At 44.9% G+C, this 19,080-nt stretch overlaps 1 protein-coding gene across 2 annotated transcripts in view; it reads right to left on the bottom strand.

The window, feature by feature from the left end:
* The window catches only part of LIFR (LIF receptor subunit alpha), a 77,170-nt gene that overhangs the window by 7,298 nt on the left and 50,792 nt on the right, over nt 1-19,080 (bottom strand). For both annotated transcript variants that reach the window (XM_032337563.1, XM_032337562.1), the window contains exons 12-19: nt 17,220-17,290; nt 14,214-14,427; nt 11,152-11,331; nt 8,346-8,447; nt 7,598-7,765; nt 3,729-3,890; nt 2,540-2,633; nt 237-315 (exon numbers count right to left, since the gene is read on the bottom strand). In XM_032337563.1, the coding sequence (XP_032193454.1) occupies nt 237-315; nt 2,540-2,633; nt 3,729-3,890; nt 7,598-7,765; nt 8,346-8,447; nt 11,152-11,331; nt 14,214-14,427; nt 17,220-17,290 (1,070 nt within the window). The remainder of the gene's footprint in view (nt 1-236; nt 316-2,539; nt 2,634-3,728; nt 3,891-7,597; nt 7,766-8,345; nt 8,448-11,151; nt 11,332-14,213; nt 14,428-17,219; nt 17,291-19,080) is intronic.

Below are 19,080 nucleotides of genomic sequence, written 5' to 3'. Positions count from 1 at the left end.
TTCTGTCCTGCATAGGAGAACAAAGGTACTGTTTTACATATCAGTATGTTCCCGGCTATTCATAGCAGTAGTAAAAACACACGTTAACATGCATCAGCGCAGAAGTTCAGCAGATGTCCAAGACGCCCTCTGCTCAACACATTTTCTGCTGGGTGCACATCTGCATGCTACAAACGTCTCACAAGACTAAAAAAAGCAGCCCGTACTGACAAATAAATGAAAGAAAAGAGGATTACCTCACAGACACTCTTCTGAAACTGCAAAGCTTTACAATTCTCTGGATTTGGAATATCAGGGTAGAAGGTTTCTTTGATCCTTTAAATAAAGATGATTAAGTGCATTTAACAATTAGGATTATCAGACCACAAGTAAGTTAGCAAACCCCTAGGCTTATTTTGACATTTCACAGGACGCTTCAGTGAACAACTGAGACAGCGAAACTGCATCAAAGGTGTGCTCGCTCACGAAGCTCCTGTCTGAAAACTACAAGCAGTACTTCTGTTTCTAGAACTACAGTATCTTACGAATCTTATGAAAGTGGAAAAGCAAAGGATTCAAACGGTGACTGTGCTCGTAGGTCAAAAGTACAACACAGGCAGCGCTTGTCTGACTCAATGGCTACAGTGCAAGTGGGATCACACACCATCTGGTTGTTGGGGAGCGTGTCTGCACGAGGCAGTTCCCCACGTAACAAGGTCTGCACTCTGGGGGGGAAAAGGCCACTAATCATGACCAAAAATGAAATGCAAACAAAAAGGAGACCGGCTCGGAGCTGTGTCATATATATACACCTGTTAAAAAGTTTGGTATTTGACATTACCACAGAAAAAAAACAAAACAAAACTTTATTAATCTAAAATGCCCTAGCTGGGCGCCTGGGTGGCTCAGTGGGTTAAGCCGCTGCCTTCGGCTCAGGTCATGATCTCAGGGTCCTGGGATCGAGTCCCGCATTGGGCTCTCTGCTCAGCAGGGAGCCTGCTTCCTCCTCTCTCTCTCTCTGCCTGCCTCTCTGCCTACTTGTGATCTCTCTCTGTCAAATAAATAAATAAAATCTTTAAAAAAATAATAATAAATAAATAAAATGCCCTAGCTTCTAAACTCTTTTTACCTTTTGTATTCAAATCGTTTTTAAAATGTGATTTTTGGTAATGAGAATATGGTCACCCACAACACAGTATTCTATACAGCTCTAAACTATTACTATGTTAACTTGTAAGCCAGGATTACCAGAACACATTCCCTTCTTTATCATAAAGGATGGCATTTTTTTTTTTTTTTTTCAAAATATCTGACAGACAGACATCACAAGCAGGCAGAGAGGCAGGCAGAGAGAGAGGAGGAAGCAGGCTCCCTGCTGAGCAAAGAGCCCGATGTGGGGTTCGATCCCAGGACCCTGGGATCATGACCTGAGCCGAAGGCAGAGGCTTTAAACCCACTGAGCCACCCAGGTGCCCCAAGGATGGCATTTTTAGTACCAGAGAGGGCCGTCTATGCTGAACACCGGCATCTGCCCCAAGCCCCGCCCAGGACGCCTCCTGCCAGCTGACCCCGAGTCCCCGCTCACCTCCTCACCTCCTCTCCCCTCCCCTCCCCTCCTGCCTCTCTAGCTTCACTCAGACACCCAGTTCTTCTCACTGCCTCCTGATGACCAAGTTCTTTCTGGTTTCTGGGCCCTCACAGGATTCTTCTCTCCTCCCGGCATACTCTTTCTCCTCTCCCTACCCTGTGGGACTCTGCTCAGATGGAACTCCCCTTGGGAAGTCGTGGCTGACCACCTCCAGAGACGTGGTTGCCCTGTTATTCCCCTCATGGTACCCCGTGACCTTCCCAGTACACACGTACTTTGTAAGCATGTGTTTACTGGATGATTATGGGTTTGAGGTCTCCCTTTCCCCACTGGGCTCTAAGTCTGTAAGGATCAAGCTTATTTAGTTCCCCACTGTTAGCACTCTTCATGTGGGAGGAGGCATTCATATTTGCCAAATATATGAGTAAATGACAGTATTTTCTAAATGGGTCACCAGGACAAGTGTGATCTAATCATTAATCCCACATACAGCTATTGCCGTATCTACTCCTATACGTATGTTTAGCGCAACTATTACTTTAAATCATTAGTAAATAGTTAAGAGGAAGTTTACCTTTTTTATTATTACTTTATTTTTTTTTTAAGATTTTATTTATTTATCAGAGAGAAAGAGGGGGAGAGAGCAAGCACAGGCAGACAGAATGGCAGGCAGAGGCAGAGGGAGAAGCAGGCTCCCTGCCGAGCAAGGAGCCCGATGTGGGACTCGATCCCAGGACGCTGGGATCAGGACCTGAGCCGAAGGCAGCTGCTTAACCAACTGAGCCACCCAGGCGTCCCTTATTATTACTTTAAAAACCTTTCAGTAATTCTTGCTTAATATTAAATCCAATATTAATTCAGACTAAACATTTTTTACCAACCAGTTTCAACCAAGTACTTATTTCTTAACACATGAACTGAATTATCACGCTCTTCAGAAACAAAAGCAAGCAGAAATGCAGGTACCATTACCATTCTCGTTTCCGATAGCAAAGGATGCTCGTGACCACTCCCACGATGACAGCCACGGCCACTGGGATGAGAATGGCGATTATTAACCCCACAGCTGAAAAAAGAATATTGGATATATTCAAATCACCACTTTAAGCAGGATGCATAGAAGACATTCGTATTATAAGATACTTAAGTTGATAGATTAAAGAAAAAAAAATCCTACCTGATCCAGGGACACCAAAAAATTATTAAAATACGACCTTCAAGCATTTTAGTAATTTTTACACTAATACGTAAATTCTTTAGAACAGGACTGAGTGCCGCTGCGCGTGAGGCTGGATCTTCCCTGTGGGACTACCGTTCACACTACAGGGACCTTAGCAGCGCCCCTGGGTTTCCACCCACGAGATCCCAATATAGCACCCCACAGCTCTGAGATCCAATCCTGTCACCAGATGCCACCAAGTATCCCCCAGGAGGCAAAATGGCCCCCAGCTGAGAACCATGTCCTCACGGTGCTTTATTTAAAAGTGTGTGAACTCTAACTCCAGAAGATGCCACCTTCCAACTCAAGCTCTTCACTGCAGACAGTCAAGCCCATCTTCCCTACTCTCCATCTCAAACTGGTGAGTGCTGGGGTCTACAGTTTTTTTAGCTCTTCCCTGGGTATGTTAAAAATCACATTTGGAATCGGGCAAAAGGTGTTAAATGGGGGACACCTGGGTGGCTCAGTCAGCTGAGTGTCCAACTCTTGATTCCAACTCAGGTTACGATCTCAGGGACGTGAGATTGAGCCCTGCGTGGGGCTCCCAGCTCAGCGGGGCATCTGCCAGAGAGTCTTTCTCTCCCTCTCCCCCTGCACCTCCCCCTACTTGCACACATGTGTGTTCTCTCAAATAAATATAATCTTTAAAAAATATGTTAAAGTGGGTCAGCTTTATATAGATTTAACATGAATTTACAACTCCAGATTTGAGATGTATCCTTCATACATTAATTTCTTAAGTATTCTTAGGAAAAGAGCTTCAAATAACTGACAAGAATAGATATGAAGTCATCCTGTGGCCTTTGAACACTGCTGGCTACCCACGACAAACAAGCAACAATACATGCAATTTTTAAAAAGGGGGTTCCTACATGAACAAAACTTGCTGAAAACTTACGCATTTGGGTACGGAAAGCACCTCAACAGCAATAATTAACTTACAATTTTCCTTCGTCACCACAAACATGCTCTTCTCTGGGCCCATGCCACCATCTGTGTAGGCTCGCAGGACCAGATGGTAACTTGTTTTACCCTGAAGATCAGCAATTCTCAGTGTCTTCTGGGATAGGTCAGTAATGTTCTTAATCTTTATGTCTGACCGACCTATTTTCAAAGGGAAGATTATTATTACTGATCTCTACACCATTTTTTAAAACACCTAGCTACTCATACCTGTTTGACCCACACCTCTGTCTCGAGTGAGTGGTTGCCGGCTGCCCTTGAGGCCAGCGCCTGTGGAGTCAGCCAGACCCGAGTTCAAGTTCTCCCTCTGCCGTTAGCAGCTATGCGGTCCAGACCTGGTATTGAAACTACCCCAACCTTGAGTTTCTCTAATTCATGAAACAACAATCACAACCTACCACCGAGCGCTGTGAGAAGCTGTCATACATTCTCTAGAATAATCCTGGCATATGGCAGGTAATCAATAGAAGTCCCTTCTCTTCCTCAGAGCAGGCAAGTGTACCTCCACCTGCTGGGGGTGGAGGGTCGCTGTGGCTGGGGCCACCCTACCGAGTGGTGCCAGAGTCCCCTCGCTACCATGCTCGCTCCCAACTGCCTGGGAGGAGGCAGCACACTGAGCGCTCACGTGAGCCGCTAGCCAGGAAGCCTTGAATATTCACAGGATCATTTCAGAAGAAGGATGAAGAACTGCTTCAACTATTGTTTTGAAGTTTTAATCAAAGTAATGGATGACGAGTTTGAAAAACTGAACAGGACTAAATGGTAACAACAAAAGGCAACAGTCTTCTGCTCGCACCTTCCCTGCCAAAACCACGTCACCTGTTTCTCTGGATATTTACTTCTGTATTTTGAAATAAAATCACGCTGGCGGCACTTTAAGACGACTTGGAGTCATTACATATGCATGTCCCACAAAGAAGGTGAAGTTGAGTTCTCAGCACTCTGTCTCCCTCACATCCCACGTCATTCACACACACCACAATGTTTGGGAAATTCACCATTTACATTACTGCGATCGTTTAAGTACGGATTCCTGCTAGAAAAATTGCTTGGTCTGCTCATGTTTCCCTTACTTTTCTGCTGTTTTAATGTTTTTTCCTCATTTGCTTAATGTCCCAATTCCTAATTCCTCCCACACCCTCCTGTGAATATTCAATGCCATTTTCCACATGGCCCAATGCAACAAAATCCCAGCGCCATGACTGGCTGCCCTACCCCTGCTTACGCCCCCCTTCCCACATCCCCCCATCCAAGGCCCCCTTCCCAGTATATCTGCTCCAGACCCAGGCCTTCCCAGCTCCCGCCATCTTGAACCACCTTGTCCCACTTGCTTCCTCAGGCTGACCCACTGTTCGAGAACCACTGCCTGAGAAGGGGACATGGGGAAGAAGTATTTGCAGCTCTACGGGTCTGAAGATGCCTTCCCTCAGCTCTCACACTGGCTGCCGATGACGGAGTACAGACTTCAAGGTTGAAAAAAATTTGGACTCAGTATCTTGGAGACACAGCTGTGCTATCTTCCAGCATCTGCTGTGCTGCTGAGAAATCCGAGGCCACTTTCATTCCTGAGGACTCACACCTGAGCCAATCTTTTCTGTTTCTAGGACTTGTATCAGGTGCTTGGGAAATTCATGACAGCCTACCCTGGTGTAGATTTTTTTCTACCTATCTTACTGTGTACTTACTGAGTGCTTTTATCTGGGAAATGTTCTTCTGCTCTTTGGTCATTTCCTTCTATTGCGCCCCCCTCCGCACCCCGCCCCCCCGACAGAACTCCTAAAAAGCATGACAGCACAGGTCTCCTCTGCGTGCTCCAACTTCCTCATCGTTTTACTCCCAAGTTTTCTCCTCCGCATTCGTCTAACTTGGGGAAGAATTTCTCTATCTCCCATGTAATTTCGCTACTATTTAATTAAAAATTTTTTTGATTACATTTTTAATTTTGATGAGTTCTTACCTACCTTAGGACCATTCTTTTTTAATAACACCAGGTCCTTTCAATAAATACAGGGAGGGTATCTCAACTATGCAAGGATAGTTTTGGTTTTTGTTTTAAAATTCTGTTTCCCTACTCTGAATTTTTTTTCTCTAATTTCTTCTGGTTTCTGTTAGAAACCAGAAGAAATGTTAGAATCTTTCTCAACCATCTGGTTATCCCTGGCTGCTGGTCACAGTTAGAGCGAGCCCTGGAAGATCACTGTGAATGGGTGGAGCTTACTGGTTGGTGGGCTTCACTTACCACTGGTGGGGAATGACCAGGTCAATTTCTGGCCTTTCACTGGGACAGCCCCCCAATACCAGCACCTTTTGTGTCTTGCCCCAAGAACCATTTCCTTTTTCCAAAGAAAGATCCTCTTATCTCATCCAGGGAAATAGGCCTAGCTGAAGATGTCCTATTAGCTTCCAATTAGGGGAAGGAGAACAGGAAAAGTCACACTGTTCACTAGGGTGTCCCTCTCTCTGGGGGTTCTCTGGCTGTTTCTCCAAAGAATAAAGCCCTCATCTTCGGGCAGGGGAACGGGCACTTTAGCTGAATGAAGTCGGTGTACAACTCTGGGGGTTCTCACTGCTCCTTACAGACTTTCAGTGAGTCCTCACGGTTCAGCTCCTATCCATCCTAACCACCTGCCTCCAATCCCGACCCAAAGGATGAGTCAAATTATTTCTCGCCGAAGCCTGAACGTCCACCTGGATTTCACCATCCTCCACCCTCCAGGCGATCTGTCCTACTCCCATCAGCCTGACAATGTCCAAATTTGGTGTATTCTTGCCTGTCTCTGTTTTTTTTGGCTTTATGCTTTTTCTTTTCCTCTTCAACTTCAGTGACCAATGCTCCATGTCTAAATGGAAGTCTAGGTGCTAGAATTTTAATTGGTACAGTGTAACATTTCTGAACATTTGAGAAAAATTTCACCAGACTCTAGGTATTTGTAGAACTTTGTATGTGGGGTTTTTCTCATTCACAGGCAACTGCGAAGGTTCTGGAAACACAGACCTTAGTGGTGAGGGGGCGGTGCACAGCTAACACAGCTGCTCTGGGAAGTGCCTTAGCTAATGCCCGGGCAGCACCGCCATGCAGCACTGCTGTTCTCTACTTGTCGGACGGGCATTAAATAATTCAAGTGGTTTTCTTCTGAGGAGAGGTCATTAAGGGAAATGAGAGCTCTCAAACTGAAAAGATGATAGCCTTGTGTTATGTGGCTATGAAGAGGAAACATCTGACTCCCAACAGAAATATAATTTAGGGAGAAGCCAGAAGTCTGCATAAACATTTCTGTATTTATAAATTTGAAAATTCTCTATGGACTCTGGACATCCGCTTACCAACTGTCAAGGACTGACTGAACCTTTAAAGATCTAACGGATGCTCTTGTCCCCAGTCAAGTCAATTAAGCCTGCCAGCTCACCAAGGCCACAACTAACTGTGCGGACGGCTCTCTGTCAGGTAACAGCAGAGGCTCTGGAGCCCTTCTCTGGGTTCCTAAACTTTTCTCCTCCATTATTAGAATTACAGAAAGACTTTTTAAAAAAATTTTAAATAACCTCGGTAAGATGCTATGTTTGTTATGCATGATACAAGATTGCTAAGAGATGATCTCTGTCCTATGGGGCTTATAATCAAAGTCTGCAGAATAATTTAAATGTAAAATGGTACATGTCATTTATCACATACTAAAATCCTGGAAGTCTCATATTTATCCATTTTCCTTTATCTCTTTGTCAGTTTTGGAGACCAGTATTACTCAGCAGCACTTCTTTCTCTTTCCTTGGTTTTTAATTTATTTTTTTATTTTCTGTGGTTAAAGAGAACTTCTAGGAAATATTCCCGCTGTAGTTCAGTGCCTTACCGGATTCCAAACTCCTTATTTTAGATGTGTCTCTCTCTCCTTTTTCAAAGTAAAATAAATATCCTCTTAAAAAGCCTCTGAGCTCTTCCACGGGAATATCTTCCCATTTTACTAGTATCGAATCTGCAGATGTGTCCTCAACAGTGAAATTTGGCGCAACAGTCGGGGCTGTAAAGAGAAAAACGTCTGCGGCTAGAGGAGAGTTGAGGGACACAGAGGAAGCCCGCAACATTTGATGAGATTTCTATCCTCAAGAATAACTTAATCTGCAATTAGAACTTTATTCTCTACGAAGTCCCACTTTCAGAGATACTAGCACAAGCACAGCTCCCGTGAAGCTCGTGCACTACTGACTGGAGACACAAGGGGGTTTCTCACAGAGCACACACCCGACAGCGGAGGGAGAGGGGGCTCCCTCGGCAAAATCCGGGAGCAGCTATGCAAACAGAACTGTGTTTCCCCTCTGTACACAGTCTTGAAGTTAATGGTTTTATTAAACGTGTTTAAGTGCAAATTAAGTCCGACATCAAAATTGAGATTTCATTTCTCAATGACAACAGTAAAACTGTGAAATATAAACATTAACGAAATGAAGATTAAGTAATCACAATTTTCAATTTATCATACGAATTATTCTTCCTTCCTTAAACATCTCAATTTGTTTTTAGAATTCAATCTTGCAATTGCTATTTATTTCTAATTTCTCATGTTACCTTGGACTCTAAGAAAACTTACCCATTTAACTTACCCAGTTCTTCTATATATCCAATTATAGAACGGAGTAACTGATATCCTTGGTTTCTGCACCCATACAGAAAAAAATTGTATCTTACACCAGGTCGAAACTGATCTACAGGATGGAGACAATTAACTTTCGTTAAGCACGTATTACTATGAACATCTATTTTAGAAATATCAAACCTATAATCATTTATTCCAAAATTTCCAAAGCTAATTTTAAATAGCTGTTTTCTTATCATTAAAAAAAATCCATTTTTTCAAAACTGATAAATATTCAGAGTGAAAAATGACTGATGAAAAATTAAACAAATTCACTTCTGTTGTAATGAACAGTGTAACATACCATGACTTTGAAGGGAGAGAACAGTAAACAGGGCTTTCATTCTGTTTCTTTAAGACCAAGCAACGATGACTTCTCCCCAGATTTGGGCTGTGTCAGTTTATTAGCCAATTCCAGGTCCAGGTCAAGCCTCTGGAAAGCCCTTCCTGCTCTAGCCAGTGTGATCTCTCTCTCTCCCCTTACCCCTGAAAAGCAGATACTAACATTTCCGCTCAACCCTGCTGCTTCAAGTGTGCTGGGCCACAGAGTCTGTTTCTCTATACAGCATCACTATTTAGTGCCCTTGAGTTAATGTCACAGAACATGCAAGAGAAGCATCTTAACTTCAAAAAGCCCCCTTTAAAATACCTCCTTGACACAATGCAACATGTGAAATGTTGGGAACAAAGAGGCAGACACTGTGTGGGCTGTGGCCTAGAAAGGTGGTAAGAGTGGTGGGGAGACAGATGAACGGGGGTAACCAAGACACCACGTGCTAGACTACAGGGACCTATCACAGGCTGGGGCACCTTTACCGTGCCACTGAATGAGTCTAAGAGTACCACGAAAAGCCACCAAGAGGTGACATCTGAAACAGGGTCTTAAAAGGTAATTAGGAGCTCAGCAGCGGTGGTCTAGGAAGAAGATCCCGCCTGGGGGAAAACGGCAGCATGTGAGGTTGCGCTGTGTTCATGGTGAGCAACTGTTCTGGTGTGGTCAGAGCACCAGTTCTCTGTAACTATGCACCCACGGAACACCAGTGCTTCCACAAGCTCCAGAGTGAGATGGCCAACCTCTAAGATCGTTCTGTAACATTTTTCTTTGGTGTCAGGCATGCCTGAGGTTAGTTTAATCTTCACGTAAGTTAGTAAACTGTACCTAGTGTTAGGATGATTAGTGTGTCAATATTCTGTAGGGTTCAGCTACCTTAAAAAGAAAAAAGGTCCAAGTGGGGACTATGGCTTTAGTTCTGTGTTCTGAGGTGGTAAAACAGATAGTTGAATGAAGAGATGATCAGGTTGAGGAAAGGACAAGAAGGGCCTCCTGCGGCCACGGTGTCGTCCCAGCAGCAGTAAATGAGCGAGACAATTCCTGGCCTCCCGAGGCACTGAACGTTCTGCTTCGAATTTGAATCCTGGTGCTGCCACAAGCTGGTTCTGTCACCTTGGGCGGTCACCTGACTTCTCTGAGCCTTTCTCAACCACTGTGGGGCCTTTGCTCACCTGCTGTAATCAGGAGCTTCTCTGTCTCACCTAACAGGTCTCAGCTTCAACTTCTGTCTCCAGATGCTCTAAGACGACCCCCTCCACACCACCGAGCCTGCCCCAGTCCACCCTAGTTATTCTCAAAGCCCAGGTGCAGAGGTGGAAGAGGGGCGAGAATCCACACGGTGTACACTAGGCTGGTGTAAGGCTTGGGCAGCTCCAGGTGGGGAGGGTGTGAGGGCAGGTGCGGGGAGGGGGGGGAGCGCCAGGTACTCTGCGAAGGGAGGCGGGCTCGAAGGAAGGAGAAAGGGAACCATCAAGTATTTCAAGTAGAACTGGCAAATACTCTTAACCAACTTGGAGTAATCTAGCGGACGGGACTCATCTTCACCAGCTGATGGTGAAGAAGCAAGCGGGCAGCCCTGGCTCCTGGGAGAGAGGATCAGCCTACTCTCCTGGGCTTCCCCTCAACGTGAGAAGAACCGGGACAGGGGGATGACCTCGAGAAGCATCACCACCGAGCCTGCAGGATCCAGAATCCCCAAGGGCAGGGGCACGAGAAACACTCACAGCTACTCAGAAGGAACAATGGTGGTGGAAAGAGGGCCGTAAGGTCCAAGGGCAAGGCTGCCTTCGCCTGCTCCTGCTGTTCTCCTCATGGCTGACCTGTAGGCTGGTGCTATCAAAAGCAGCACGCCTTACAGGACTACCGGCCTGTGAACAGTCAGGCGCCGGGAACCGTCCCCTTCCCGCCCCCTGCCACACGGATGCCCCCCACCCTCCATCAGTGGCCTCTGTTCTTGGCTCTGCCCAGTAACCTGCGCTTGGACACATGAAGGCAAAGGTCGAGGGGTGAGACCACAGTGCTTAGGGCTCCATGGTTTTCTTTCTTCAGGGGCATTCCTCCATGCTGTTATGGCTTTGACGCCATCTGCAGTGCTACTTAACATTCCACTTTACAGATACACTTAACTGACTCACTCTCTTATTTGGGTTTTCAAGTTTTGTGATCACAAGGAACACTATGGTGAACCTTCCTAGATGCAATCCTGTGTTGCTCTCTGATTATTTCTTAGAATAAACTCCTCGACAAATAATGACTAAATTAAAAGACAGGAACCCTTTCCCATGCATACTACTACAAAGCACTTTCCAGAAAGGTCAAACCAATTCACACCCATTCCTGTGGTAAGGCGTAAAGGACCACTCATCATATACAGTCACCTCACGTATTGCTCTTTTAGAAATATTTTTAACAACTTTCATGGAGAGGCATGAGTTCATCTTACCAGATTCTATTACAGTTTCAGTGCTGTTTGAAGGGACTTTTTTCCAGTCCATAAGGCAGGGTTCAGACCGAGATGAGTTACACCATTTAATAACATAGTCACAAGTCATATTGGGATCGTAATTCCAAGTGAGGAGAATTCCATTTCCCATTCCGACAGCCTGCTCTACTTTGAGATCATCTTCAACAAGAAAGAAGTACATGTTACTTGTATTAAAAACAGTAATATAGGCGCCTGGGTGGCTCAGTGGGTTAAGCCGCTGCCTTCGGCTCAGGTCATGATCTCAGGGTCCTGGGATCGAGTCCCGCATCGGGCTCTCTGCTCAGCAGGGATCCTGCTTCCCTCTCTCTCTCTCTTTGCCTGCCTCTCCATCTACTTGTGATCTCTGTCAAATAAATAAATAAAATCTTAAAAAAAAAAAAAAACGAACAGTAATATAAGGTATATCTCATGAAAATGGGCAAGAGTTAGAAAAACTACTTCATTGGACAGAAATTTTGAAAGAGTGCTCAAACTACCTAGACCTGTAGCGAAGTTTAGAGGACTTACTCTGCTACTTTTGTTGTAAAAAGCTAATTGCCTGGGCCTTCAGATAGATTCGGAAGCTGGAAAGTCATGAAAGCACACCTAGGACAGGTGGGGGCGCAGCAGGCCAGGGTGTGAAGGTCAACCAGGGCAGAGGGGTAGGGGGAGGGGGCTGAGGGCATGCAGGCAATTGGGGAGGGTGGCAGTGTTTGGTGGGGTGAGGGCAGAGCACACTCCCCTCCTCGCCCACTATGGATGTGAGCTCTGTGAGCAGACGGAGGTGACTATGCCTGCGACCCCAGCCCTGGGGCCAGACCTATAGAGCGGGAGCACGAGCATCCGTGGTGAACAAGCGGACCGACCAGCCCTTCTCTTCCTCTCAAGCCTCTGGGTGGGCTGAAGGGGCTGGTGGAGACGGGCTGAGGAATGGGGAATTAGCTGACAGGCAGAGGGATCAAAGGCCATGGGATGGAATGGTCGCTGTGGGACAGAACGGCCAGCTTGCGCACAGGGAGGGAAACACACACACACACACACACACACACACACACACACACACACACACGGGACAGAGGGCTGAGGTGCAGAGGTTGAAGGGGGATGGGGGCTGTGCTGAGGTTCTGTCTCCCCATCCTGTCAGATCTCAGCCTACAGATGATGGGGGGTGGTGGCTAGGCTGGGGGTGAGGACTGGGAAGGTTAGGCCCAAAGGGAGAGGGTATTTTCCACAGTTAATAGCAGAAAATTATTATTATTTTTTTTACAATTTTAGTTATTTATTTGACAGTGATCACAAGTAGGCGGGGAGGCAGGCACAGAGAGAGAGAGGAGGAAGCAGGCTCCCTGCTGAGCAGAAAAGCCTGATGTGGGGCTCAATCCCAGGACCCTGGGATCGTGACCTGAGCCAAAGGCAGAGGCTTTAACCCACTGAGCCACCCAGGTGCCCCAATAGCAGAAAATTCTGTAACTGATTTTTATTCAAGGGTTCAGTAAAAAGCCCTGTTTTGGGGAAAAAAAAATGGTATTGATAAAGCAATTCCTACCTGACACAAGACAAAAATTTGGCTTAGAATTCAGAAGACCCAGGACATAGGAGTGTTTTGGGCTCAATGTGATTAAACCCCCACACTATGAACCTGCTCCGGGGCCACAGGGCCTCCGACTCAGGAAATCCTCAAGGAAGGGTGATTTCTTCTGAGGCTTCCGTAACTGTCTAGGAGCTGATGCTATACTATTGTTAGTCCAGAAGTTACTGCCTTCTGAAGGACACATGGAAAAGGCAGGAAAACAATTTGTGAATTAAAAGACAACACAGCTATTGCCTATCACTGTAAAGCAATGAAATGTAGAATCTAAACCAGAAGGCTATCTTCTTAAGGATGTTCACACCGCTCTTCCCCTCTTTTTTTTTTCTTTCTGCTGTCACAGCACTGCCTGAGGACCTCTCCCCTCTGGTGTGCGCTGCGATCTGGGCTCTGTGTTCCGTGTGTCTGAAAGGTACGGTGCTTCCCCTGTCCTTTCTTCCCTACGGTCCACTGAACAAAGGCAAGCAGCAGCTAAGTGCAAGGAGTAAGAAACTGCCTCGGTCAAGAGTTGAAAAGCTACCTGGAGGAACCTAACTGGACCAGCAACTTTTCTTCCTTCAGGAGTGGCTGGTCACAGACCAGCGCCCCCATATTGGGGCAGGACAGCAAAGGGAGATGGGAGCAGGGAATGACCTGAAGAGGAATGAACTGAGAAAAGAGGCAGAAGTGGCTATGGGTTAAGTATTATGGATTACTGGTAATCCGTAACATTTAAAGAAAGGCACTCAGTTAATTTTAAAATTGTTCTAGAGAGACTCTTTAAAGTTTACACTGAAGATCTAATTTAGATCTTAAAAAGAATTTTAAGATTTTATTTGATAGAGTGACGCCAAGAGAGCAAACACAAGCAGGGGAGTGGGAGAGGGACAAGCAAGCTTCCCGCTGAGCAGAAGCCCGATGCGGGACTCGATTCCAGGACCCTGGGATCATGACCTGAGCACAAGGCAGATGCTCAATGATTGTACCACCTCGGTGCCCTTAAGAAGAATTTATCAGTAAAGGATTCCTATTAATAAAGAAATGTCTTATCAACAAAGCTGCTATTCAAAGTAAGTATTTTTTTCCTGCCTGGCAGTTTGTGGAGCAGCCCAACTGATACAGCAACAGGTTCCATGGTCTTGGAAAGATACCTGAAAATGGTCTTAAATAAACGTCTAAAACATTTCTTACTAGAGTAAAGTCCACCACCGTAACTCTCCAACGTTATGCCCTAATGTGACTGGGTAACACTAATTATTTTATCCACCAGTACAGAAGTCTGGAGTCACCATGAGTGACTAATGGCTGCTGTCTCTCCAAGAATCTGCACAGGAAAGGGCTAAATCCTCCTTACAGATCAGCAGCAGCAGGGGATATGAGGAGAGAGCTGACCTTGTAAGAGCAGGCAAACACCCTTTAAAATGTTTCTCTGTAATTTCCGGTTCTTATATTCTGCATTACCTTAGGTACTCACCGTTTGGAATTTCCATGCTAGCTATTTTAGAAGGTGGCGATGAGCCAACAGAATTTTTTGCCACCACACTGATGATGTAGTCGTTTTTATCAAGTTGTAGTTCTGCCTTGTGTTGAGGATCAGGGATCTCAGAAAGGGACTGTGTCTCCTCATCAAGCAAACAGGATACATTATAAGAAAGTATTTTCCCATTTGCTTCATTAATGGGTAAAGGCTGAGAGAAACAGAAAAATAAATTGTCAAGAAACCTGCAACACCGGCCATGTGGTGAGGCAAGACCGTCAGGTGTAAACCAGACACCATGTCAATCATGCAAGGCAACACCAGAATCAAGGAAGCTGCGAATGGTGTCAAACACAGATTCAGAAGGCACGGTGGCCAGGACAGATCTGATGCTGAGGAAAAAAATATACTTACTGTAAGCAGTTTAAGAGCACAGAGAAATTTAAAAATTAAGCTAATACAAACCAGTTTTTAGCCTCACATTTTTCAGAAGCAAACAAGAAAGTAACAAGAATGACTGCTCTACCAAACGAAACATAAAATATTACGACACTGGGGTGCCTGGAGGGGTCAACCAATGGGGCATGCGATTCTTGATCTCAGGGTCATGAGTTTGAGCCCCACACTGGTAGAGAATACTTAAATAAATAAAACTTTAAAAAAACAGCATCACAGTTTTTTAAAAAATATTTATTATTTTCTCAAAATAGTACATGCCCATTACCAGAAAATTTGGAAATGATACAAAAGTTAAAAAAAACCCTGTAAAATGTTCCCATATTCCCATCTCTTAAACACTCTTACATTTTTGCATTTTCTTCAAGTTGTTTTTCTAAGATGTAGATATTTCTAATTAAAATTGTTTTAATCACGATTTTATCTTTTTTTCACCTTTTTATAATATAGCTGTCTAAAATATATACAACTGAATGGCTTTATATTTTATGTAGTATTTTTACCAGTTATTTGAATAATATAAGGAATATTCAAGTTGTTTCTAACTTATTACTAAAAGTATACTTTGGTGTACCTTTTCGTACCACTTTTTTCTTTCATAGTTAGGATTAATTCTTTAATGTGGATCTCCAAAGTAGACTTATTAAACTGCTTTTCCAGACTATTCCTCCAATTTATATGACAACAAACAGGATACTCTGATCCAGAATGACCTCGATATTAATACTCCGCTGAAAACACTGCTCCGAACAGGGACTCTCTGATGGCCTGTCCTATTGGGCCCTTTATTAGTCTAAGGCTCATGGGCCTTCTTTGACGCTACTGATGGCTCGCTCCTTCACAGAACCCCACCCTGGGTTTCTGCTTTACCAGTTTCTGGTCTTCCTGTCCTCTAACCTTCCCGCTCTCCTCTGCGGGCTCCTCCATACGCTATCACCTACGGGTCCTTCCTTGGCCTCTTTCCACCCCGCATGTTCTCCCTGAGTGATCCCACTTACATGCTACTCAAAGCTATGTCTTTAGCTCTGACTACCCTCCTGAACTCCAGAGCCTCACATTAAACCACTACCTCTAAGACTCTACTTTGATACTCCAGTGGCACCCATTTTCAGAATGTGTTTTTAAAAAGTCAACCCCGGGGTTCCTGGGTGGCTCAGTGGGTTAAAGCCTCTGCTTTCAGCTCAGGTCATGATCCCAGGGTCCTGGGATCGAGCCCCGCATCAGGCTCTCTGCTCCGCGAGAAGCCTGCTTCCTCCTCTCTCTGCCTGCCTCTCTGCTTACCTGTGATTTCTCTGTCAAATAAATAAATAAAATCTTTAAAAAAAAAAAAATTAAAAAAAAAAATAAATAAATAAAAAGTCAACCCCAACCAACTTAATTTTCCACCTAAATACACTCCTCCTTGGCAAATGGCAGAAGCATTAACCTAGTCTCTGAAGTTACAATCACTTCAGTATTTGTAACTGTTGGTTGGGCATTCATCTAGTTTGAAGCACGTCCCAGACATTCTCCACACTGAAGTAATGGTCCTGCAACCCCAGGCCAATGAGTGGAGTGGGTACAGTAGGCTCCTGTTCCATCTCCTAATTCCTAAGACCCATGTGATGTATTGTCTTTGGCTAGAGAACGCATCAGCTATTACACCATGAAGAACAGATCTTGATCTGCTGATCAACAGAACTTAATCTTAGCTGAAAGAATGAGAAGCGACCCACTGAGGTGGTGTGGAACTATAACTACGTCGTCATGAAATCTGACAGACAACTGTGAGTAGCAGTGGATTTTCTAATCAAGGGTCAGAGGGGTACGCGGTCACACGCAGACCATCACAAAGCAACAGGACTTACAGTGAATCTGCACACAGACTTAACTTTCCTCAAAGCTGGGCTGACCTCAAATTTTCTTAAAAATAATGTTTTACTTTCAGTAACAAAATTCACTATTGAAAGGAATCCAATTACGGCTGCTCTTAAACCATCTGACTCGAAAACAACCGTTTCTTTTTGACGTTTGCAAATCAGATAAAGAATATAATGCTACAAAAAATGTCTGCCCCAGTAGAGGAACACCAGTGAAAACACAATATAATTTATAGTGTATCTAAAAATTTTACAAAACCATGAAAGCCTTTTTAAGTGGCATACAGTAATACAATTAAGGGAAAACAAATTACATATGAGATATGTAAGAAGTTTCCTATTCAGTGAAGAAAAAATGTCAACAGGACTGAGATTCTAACTTGTAGCTTCTGGGTAGCTTCTGGCTGTGTTTCTGACTCAGGTGAGAGAGAGGGAATTCATGAAATCCTCAGGTCCTTTGCAGGCCTCATGAAATCAAACTAATGAACACCGCGATCTGTTAGAGAAGATCCCCGTCAATCTGACCGGGGTGCATACGGGGTGATGGGCACTGTGGGGGCCGGCAGCAGGACTGCGAACAGCCAGTCTCGGAAACCCGGGCCCCTCGATCACCCAAGTACCACACATAAGCTAAGTAACTCAGCACATTAGCACTGTTTAAATTCTCGGGTGAAAATCAGGTATTTACCTTCCAGTAGATTATCAAATTTTTTCCATCGGAACTCCACTCTCTCCACGTATCTGGTCCCTTTGAAGGAACTAGGGAAGAGATTTAAAAGTTAGCAGCTGAAGGCGTGGACTACATGCCAGTTGGTAACAGCAGTAATTGAAACAGTGGCACTTGCGATTTTTTTTCTAGGTTTTTGGAATTCTCCATAAAAATGTGAAAAGCGGCCCAGTGGCTTCCCCTCAAAAATGAAACAAGGGAAAAGCTGAGTGCTCAAGGCCTGCAAAACAGGAGGCCCCTTACAAAGGATTAAAATCACCCCTCAGGCCCTGAGGGATGTTTGACTCCGTCTCACATCCTCCTACCTCCCCTCACTCAAGTGGTGAGGACTCTCCCTGAGCACAGGCTTCTTGGTACTCCTCAAATGTGCTGAGGACACCTGCCTCAGGCTTCCGGCGCTTTCTGTGACCCCTCCCCCCGCGCACAGAAACTCTCCTCCCCTGATCACCTCACCACCTCCATCTCAGCTCTGGTCTTCCTCTCCTAGTTGAAGTCTTTCCTAGCTACCCTATTTAAAAAACTGCAACCCCTCCTCCCCTATCACCTTCTTTCCTTAGTCCCCTTTCTAGGCTTTATTTTTCTCTGTGGCACTACCCAACATACTATTTTTTTAAAAATTGATTTCTAATCCTCTATCCTAATAAACTCCATGGGCAGAGACTGTTTTATTCAGTGCTATATCCTTGGTGACTACAACAGTTCCCGACACACTGTGGATGCTCTTTTTTTTTTTCTTTTTAAGATTTATTTATTTGAGAGAGAGCAAGCGAGGATGCATGTGAATGGGGTAGGGGGAAGAGAATCCTGAAGCAGACTCCCTGCTGAGTACAGAGCCTGACATGGGGCTCAACCCATGACCCATGAGATCATGACCTGAGCTAAAACCAACAGTCAGCCCCTCGACCGACTGAGCCACCCAGGTGCCCCTCAGGAAGTATCTGTTTAGTGAATTCGTGCTATCATCTCAGTGAGGTATACATAAAATGGTTTCTTGTGGCAACAACAGTTCATCAACTGAACGCCAAAGGTCCTGTAGCAGCCAGTTTCCAAATGATCAGTGATACTGGTCACAGCTGCTGGTATGCCCACCTGGGTGTGGTCCTCTCCCACATGTCACAGCACTGGCCTGGGTGACCAACAGAGTATGACAGATATGATGGTAGCTCCCTTCTAAGCCCAGGTCATAAGAGGCATTGTGGAGGCTGCCATGTTCTCCTTCTACTCACTAAGTCTAGGAGCAGCTAGCTGCCATGTTATGAGGATACTTGGCAGCACCACAGAAGAGACCTACATGGCGAGCAATAGCCTCGGCGTGAGCCATCCTGAAAGTGGATTCTCTAGCCCTGGGCAAGCCTGCAGCCCCCATCTCTGTCCACGCTGTGGCCTCACGAGAGACTGTAAGCCAGAGCTACCCAGCTAAGCTGCTTCTCAGTTTCTGACCTATACTCATTGTGAGAGAATGTATGTTTACTGTTTTAAGTCACTGAATTTTAGGGTAATTCGTCAGGTAGCAATGGGTAACTAAATACACTCCCCTTTCTGGCCTCGTACATGGCATTCAGTTTTGATGATCCGGAGAGTTTTTTTACATTTATCACAAAGCTTCTCTCATCTCTCTAACCTTCCTTCATGTGGAGAGGCAAAAATCTGGATTAACATCAATCATTTTTTGTCTTACTGTGCATTAATTTTTTGGAAGAAGTTTTTTTAAAAGATTCATTTATCTGAGAGAGAGAGAGAGAGAAACAAACACATAAGCTGGGGGAGGGGCAAAAGGAGGAATAGAGAGAAAATCCTCAAGCAGACTCCCTGCTGAATGTGG

The sequence above is a fragment of the Mustela erminea genome, chromosome 3 (assembly GCF_009829155.1).
Source record: "Mustela erminea isolate mMusErm1 chromosome 3, mMusErm1.Pri, whole genome shotgun sequence".
Lineage (NCBI taxonomy): Eukaryota > Metazoa > Chordata > Mammalia > Carnivora > Mustelidae > Mustela > Mustela erminea.
Note: the sequence above shows the minus strand (reverse complement) of the source record. Positions and strands in the feature narration are given on the sequence as shown.